The following is a 6976-nucleotide window of genomic DNA, read 5'->3' as shown; positions in this document are numbered from 1 at the left end:
TACCATTAACTGGTTTCTGAGTCGCTTTGACTATCAAACAAATAATTGCCTATTATAAAAATGATAATTACGCCAAAGAACGATTGTTTAATTTACAGGAATACTAAATACCTTTTTATTTTCAGCACACAATGCGTTCTGTATACTGTAACACGTGGTGTCAAAGGCTCTCTTTCTTCTCTTCCATCATAATTTTTTTTAAATTTGAGAAAGCCACGTGTGGTCGCCGCTGACCAATCAGACTTAACCTTAGAGCTGTTTAGCCCCGCCCCTTGTCACACGTACATTTTCAAAGTGCTTTATACAGATTTATTTTTGATTTCAAACAGAAACAGTATTTTAATAATCATACCAGCACAGCGCATCCTTTAACAGCCTTTATATCATACAAACTGCAATATTGTTTAATGTCATGATTTAAACAGTGGGTTGAAATAAAAATAAAATAAAAAACTATTTGAAACAACTTCTCCAGAGTAAACTGAAAACTTTTTAAATAATCAGCTTTTTGTAAACAACTCGTCATAAATATTTATAAGAGGTCGTTAATTCAGATGATCGGATGTCAATAATAAAAGTCAAATATGAAAAATCCTAAATAAACAAATTTAGTGTTTATACAATAACATGTTTATTCGAATGTCATTTCTTTCTAAATTATTAAACGACACTCTTAAAAAAAAATAAAACACCCTTAGAAAAACTAAAAATAAATCTTATTTGGCCTTCTCGCCAAATCTCGCGTTAATACGTCAGCTCCGTCCCCACGCCAGGCAGTGTGATTTTTCAAAACAGTCCAATAGGAAAATGCTTTTGCTCGAACGGACCAATGAGAATCTTCATAGAGCGAATTTAAAGGTCTGTTTCATACTTCTACCGCCACAGTCCCTCGGTCAGAAAGAAGGGTGAGTTTCTCTTTAGTGGATTTATAATTATTATACTTTAATATGTTCTATTCGACTCTATTATAATTTAATGTAGTTTTTGTTCTAAAGTATCTAATTTCAGAACTGAGTGTGATACAACGTATGTTGATATTTTCGCAACCGTGTTTCTCTGTTTCAGGTTGCGATATTACACTGTGATTTGATCAGACCTCATTAAAATGTCTTCTGCGAATGAGAACAGCGCCCGACTCACTCAGTTCAAAAACAAAGGGAAAGATGCAACTGTAAGTAATTTTTCAAAACGATAAAACAAAAGAAAAAGCGCTTATATCGATTGTTTTCTTTCAAATGTGCCGCAGTAAAAGATAAATAAAAGATGCCGAATGCTTTAATGCAGGAGCTGAGACGTAGAAGGGTTGAAGTCAATGTTGAACTTCGCAAAGCAAAGAAAGACGAGCAGATGTTGAAGAGGAGAAACGTGAGCAGTCTAGCGGACGAGGCCACCTCTCCTCTTCAAGAGAAGAGCCAGAACTGTCAGGTGTGTGAGGATCCTTAGTAATTCAGCACGTTATCATTCGGTGCTGATGAATGTATATATGATATTAAGGTATTAGTCGTCATTACACATGATTGTGTTTGATCAGGCTCCGCACTGGACGGTGGAGGAGATTGTAAATGGTGTGAACAGTAATAACTTGGAGACTCAGGTCCAGGCCACCCAAGCTGCCAGGTAGAGCCTAAAAGATGGCATTTGCATGCACAGAAATATGCATTCATTTAAACCGTTTTACATATTATGATTTGTCCATCTGAAATGCAGGAAGTTGTTGTCAAGGGAGAGGCATCCACCTATTGACCGTATCATCAGCGCTGGTCTGATTCCCAAGTTCGTGAGCTTCCTGAGCTTGGTTGAATCTCCTCCCATACAGTTTGAGGCAGCCTGGGCTCTGACTAACATTGCATCTGGGACATCTGATCAGACCAGTGCTGTGGTCCAGGGAGGGGCTGTCCCTGCCTTCATCGCCCTCATCTCTTCACCACACGCTCATATCAGCGAGCAGGCAGTCTGGGCCCTCGGAAACATTGCTGGTGGGTGGCCAGTAGCATCTCCGTTCAGTGATGTAGTGATTTTTGTTGACCTGGTTGTTTGAATAAATTTTTGCTCTTTTGTCCGTGTAGGTGACGGCTCTGCATACAGAGATCAAGTCATTAAACATGGTGCGGTTGCCCCCCTCTTAGCTCTGCTGGCTGTTCCTGATTTCTCTGTATTTCCTGTAAGATGATTATTATTTTTATTTATTTTTTAATACAAGATGGTTCTCTTTTAAAATTATTTAGAATATAATTTTTATTAGTGTTTACGCATTAAATATTGAAATTGTGTATGTGTGTGTGTGTGTGTGTGTGTGTATGGTTTAAATATTACACATTTAGATGTTTTATTTTTTTAATGATGAAAAAATATTTGTTAAATATTAATATGAACCTTTCATTAATACAAATATTTATTTTTAATTAAACTATTTATAAGTATAATAAATCTTTACTATTTTAAATAAGCTGACTTTTTAATTGATTCTTAACTGGATCGTTTTATCGATTCTTAACAATTTTATGTATGTGTGTGTATGTACAAAAAAAATTTTGAACACTGCTTTAACAGACTTTATTTTTTATTATATTTTGGTGTTCAGCACTATTGGGTTTTAAACCGCTATTTAAATTGTAGTGGGTATCCTTTACCAGAAGGTGGCCTCCAAGCTTCAGTAATTTTTTCCTGACTAGTCTTTCTTGTTCTGCAGTCTGGTTACCTGAGGAACGTGACCTGGACCCTGTCAAACCTGTGCCGCAACAAGAACCCTGCACCTCCTCTGGATGCCGTGAAACAGATGCTGCCAACTCTTATTCGCCTTCTGCATCATGAAGATAAGGAGGTGTTAGCGGACACCTGCTGGGCAATCTCATACCTGACCGATGGGCCCAATGAAAGGATCGAAGTTGTGGTGGAAGCTGGCGTGGTTCCTCGACTGGTGCAGCTGCTGGGATCAGGGGAGCTCTCCATTGTGGTAAATTAAAGTAGTGATATGCTCAATTATATTTAAAGCGAGATTAAATATTTAATTAAAAGTTTTTTTTTTTTTTTTTTTTCCATAGACCCCTTCACTGCGTTCCATTGGTAACATCGTCACTGGTACAGATGAACAGACCCAGGTGGTGCTCGACGCTGGCACTCTTTCCATGTTCCCAGCTCTGCTGCGCCACCATAAGAACAACATTCAAAAGGAGGCGTCCTGGACCCTGTCCAACATCACGGCTGGCAGAGACCATCAGATTCAGGAGGTCATCAATGCTGGCATTGTGCCTTACCTGGTGGAAGTTCTCAGACGGGTACGTTGCCACAAGAATACAATCGAACACTTGTGCGTGAAGCTGTGTCCATGATTTATTTTGAATTCCTTTTTCTCACACTTCTGCAGGGTGACTACAAGACCCAGAAGGAGGCCGTGTGGGCAGTGACCAACTACACCAGCGGAGGCACAGTAGAGCAAGTGGTTTACCTCGTTCAGGCCAATGTACTAGAACCATTGTTGAACCTGCTCTCCACTAAAGACAGCAAAACTATTCTTGTCATCTTGGATGCAATCAGCAATATCTTTTTGGTATGATTATCATTTGACATGGAAGAAGTCACACCATCTATTTTCTGAATGCATGTTATATATGTATATGTACATGACAATAGTTCCAACATAGCTTTAAATATGGGATTATATTTATATTACATGTTTGGTGTCAAACCTGCCATTTTATTTTATTTTTTTTTTATTTTTTTTTTATTTTTTTAGGCTGGCGAAAAGATTGGTGAGGTCGAAAAGCTGTCCCTGATGATCGAGGAATGTGGCGGCCTGGACAAAATCGAAGCTTTGCAGTCCCACGAAAATGAAATGGTCTACAGGGCCTCCCTCAACCTCATTGAGAAGTACTTCTCTGGAGAGGTCAGTTGAACGTTAAATGCATGGTCCTGCATTATCAGAATGCCTTCATTAGCCACGTGCAAAAAATGTGACGCACACAAAATCTCTCTAAAAAAAAACATCTATGGACAATATATTATGCATCGTGTAGGTGCATGTTAATAATTGACTCAAGAAGTCTCTCTCAGCTTCAAAGTGGTTTGTCTCGCTTTCTTTTTCTTATATTTCTTAGAAAACCTGGTTTTCCTAAAGTGATGCTTTTATTTCTGTTTCTCAGGAGGAAGAGGATGAATGCGTTGCCCCCGAAGTGACGACCGACGGCTATGCGTTCCAAATCAATGAAAACCAAAGCACTTTCAACTTCTAATTCTATAAACTGTGGTATATTCGTATGATTGTTCTGAACATTTCTGCCCAACCCTTGTCTTGTTCATGTTTGTCTTTTGTAAGGACCTCATGTTCTGAGTTGTACATACAAATCTGTTTCAATTTTATTTGTTGTAAATAAAAAATGGAAAAGAACCAGTGGTTTTTCATTCGTGTGTATCTTCGTTATCAAAGACTTGAAGTCTACATAAATTAGTGATTCCAGTCCAGCAGATAAAGGATTATTAGGAACACCTATTCAATTTCTCATTAATGCAATTATCTAATCAACCAATCACATGGCAGTTGCTTCAATGTATTTATGGGTGTGGTCCTGGTCAAGACAATCTCCTGAACTCCAAACTGAATGTCAGAATGGGAGAGAAAGGTGATTTAAATAATTTTGAGCGTGGCTTGGTTGTTGGTGCCAGACGGGCCGGTCTGAGTATTTCACAATCTGCTCAGTTACTGGGATTTTCACGCACAACCATTTCTAGGGTTTACACAGAATGGTGTGAAAAGGGAAAAACATCCAGTATGCGCCATGTCCTGTGGGCAAAAATGCCTTGTTGATGCTAGAGGTCAGAGGAGAATGGGCCGACTGATTCAAGCTGATAGAAGAGCAACTTTGGCTGAAATAACTCGTTACAACCGAGGTATGCATTAAAGCATTTGTGAAGCCACAACACGCACAACCTTGAGGCGGATGGGCTACAACAGCAGAAGACCCCCCCCGGGTACCACTCATCTCCACTACAAATAGGAAAAAGAGGCTACAGTATGCACGAGCTCACCAAAATTGGACAGTTGAAGACTGGAAAAATGTTGCCTGGTCTGATGAGTCTTGATTTCTGTTGAGACATTCAGATTGTAGAGTCAGAATTTGGTGTAAACCGAATGAGAACATGGATCCATCATGCCTAGTTACCACTGTGCAGGCTGCTAGTGGTGGTGTCATGGTGTGGGGCATGTTTTCTTGGCACACTTTAGGCCCCTTAGTGCCAATTGGGCATCATTTAAATGCCACTACCTACCTGAGCATTGTTTCTGATCATGTCCATCCCTTTATGACCACCATGTACACATCCTCTGATGGCTACTTCCAGCAGGATAATGCACCATGTCACAAAGCTCGAATCATTTCAAATTGGTTTCTTGAACATGACAATGAGTTCACTGTACTAAAATGGCCCCACAGTCACCAGATCTCAACCCAATAGAGCATCTTTGGGATGTGATGGAACGGGAGCTTCGTGCCCTGGATGTGCATCCCACAAATCTCCATAAATTGCAAGATGCTGTCCTATCAATATGGGCCAACATCTCTAAAGAATGCTTTCAGCATCTTGTTGAATCAATGCCACGTAGAATTAAGGCAGTTCTGAAGGCGAAAGGGGGTCAAACACCGTATTAGTATGGTGTTCCTAATAATCCTTTAGGTGAGTGTATGTAAGTGAGGATCAGCGAGCGCTATGAATAAGTGGGTGTGATGTCACACTGGGCGGTTTTAGTGGCTCAGCATATGCCAGACACCCTACAAACCACATTTCCTCAATTCAGTCGCCTGTAGCGATACTACTTTTCCCTCGAGGTCTCGCTGCAGCGGCAGCAGAACCCGTGCGGGGACATGCGAAGAGCTTCTGGAGGTCTTTGTAAGCGGATTGTTTGAGGGAACGTAGGTTTGGTAGAACTACGAGGAGCGCGTGAAAGCAGCGGCGCGAGCGTGTGTTTATGTATGTAGACATGGCAGGGCTGTGCACATCCGGGCCACAGCACCGTGACTCCATTATTTTCTGTTCACTGTGAAACTGGCGTTGAGGGCAACCAGAAAGCAACTCTACAGCACATTCGACTCGTTTTCTGTAATAATCAGCCGGGATAAGGGTCAAGGACATGTCTAATCAAGGAGTTAGAAGAAACGGGCCCGTTAAGTTACGTTTAACAGGTAAGGAATTTGTCCCATCGTAGAGTTTCATCTGAAACTGGCTAGCTGGCTAGCAGCTATTGCTTTAAGTCATCGTGGGTTTCAATCTTTACATGTGGGCTTCTGTTTAGGAGGACTAATATCCAAATGATTCTTAATTTATGGCGTATGCCGTGTTTGGTGTTAGCCAGGCTGTGTAACGTTATAACGGAGCCGCGCGAACTCAATAATTACCATTTATTTGCGTTCATTGTTTAAGTTGGTCGCCAGTGTCGTTAACGTGTTTATTAAAGCGAATACACTTCGCCACATACTCGCTGATCGGTGTCTTTTTTTAAGATTAGCCATTGGAGCTGCGAATAATGTGGCTTATTTACATGAATTGTTCATAAGTTAGTGATTTAACGTTACCGAACGCGCGAATTTAATGCGTAACGTTACTTTTTATGCAGTCATTTACGCCAAATGCAAAATATAAATAAATAAAAGTAATGTGGGTGTTGTGTTAATCACATTTACGTTAGGCTGTTTAATCTCATTTTTGTATTGGAAATGTTTGTACCATGTGGCTCTATTACACTAATTATCTTACTGGTTAGTGGGGATTAACCAAATATTGTTGCGTGACTAGACTGGTAAAAACAACTGGGTGTTAGTAACGTTATACTGACCGATATTTTGTATCTTTAACGGTTTCCTAATATAGCTCTACTAATAAATCTGTTTTTTTTCTGCACCTTTGTCCTAGTTATTGTTGGCATTTGTTTACAAATTACATTTTCAATTTATTAAAATATCCATACTGTATATACTTTTGTTATTTC

General features: G+C 39.9%; 2 protein-coding genes across 4 annotated transcripts in view; both read left to right on the top strand.

The window, feature by feature from the left end:
• Nucleotides 1-820: 820 nt before the first annotated feature.
• LOC127945988 (importin subunit alpha-1-like) lies at nt 821-4384 on the top strand. 2 transcript variants are annotated; one of them, XM_052542226.1, is made up of 11 exons: nt 821-905; nt 1066-1171; nt 1285-1425; nt 1532-1617; nt 1708-1976; nt 2067-2161; nt 2690-2953; nt 3042-3275; nt 3365-3547; nt 3734-3883; nt 4140-4384. In XM_052542226.1, the coding sequence occupies exons 2-11, from the start codon at nt 1106-1108 to the stop codon at nt 4227-4229; spliced, it is 1578 nt and encodes a 525-aa protein (XP_052398186.1). In that variant the 5' UTR covers nt 821-905; nt 1066-1105; the 3' UTR covers nt 4230-4384. The 2 variants fall into 2 exon arrangements, with proteins under 2 accessions (XP_052398186.1, XP_052398197.1); XM_052542237.1 differs by having other exon boundaries at nt 887-905; nt 1060-1171.
• Nucleotides 4385-5743: 1359 nt separating this feature from the next.
• Nucleotides 5744-6976, top strand: part of LOC127945977 (E3 ubiquitin-protein ligase SMURF2-like) — a 55054-nt gene continuing 53821 nt past the window's right edge. For both annotated transcript variants that reach the window (XM_052542215.1, XM_052542205.1), the window contains exon 1: nt 5744-6173. In XM_052542215.1, coding sequence (XP_052398175.1) covers nt 6122-6173 — 52 coding nt within the window. In that variant the 5' untranslated portion in view covers nt 5744-6121. The remainder of the gene's footprint in view (nt 6174-6976) is intronic.

The sequence above is a fragment of the Carassius gibelio genome, chromosome A3 (genome assembly GCF_023724105.1).
Source record: "Carassius gibelio isolate Cgi1373 ecotype wild population from Czech Republic chromosome A3, carGib1.2-hapl.c, whole genome shotgun sequence".
Taxonomy (NCBI): domain Eukaryota; kingdom Metazoa; phylum Chordata; class Actinopteri; order Cypriniformes; family Cyprinidae; genus Carassius; species Carassius gibelio.
This window is presented reverse-complemented; position numbering and strand designations above follow the sequence as displayed.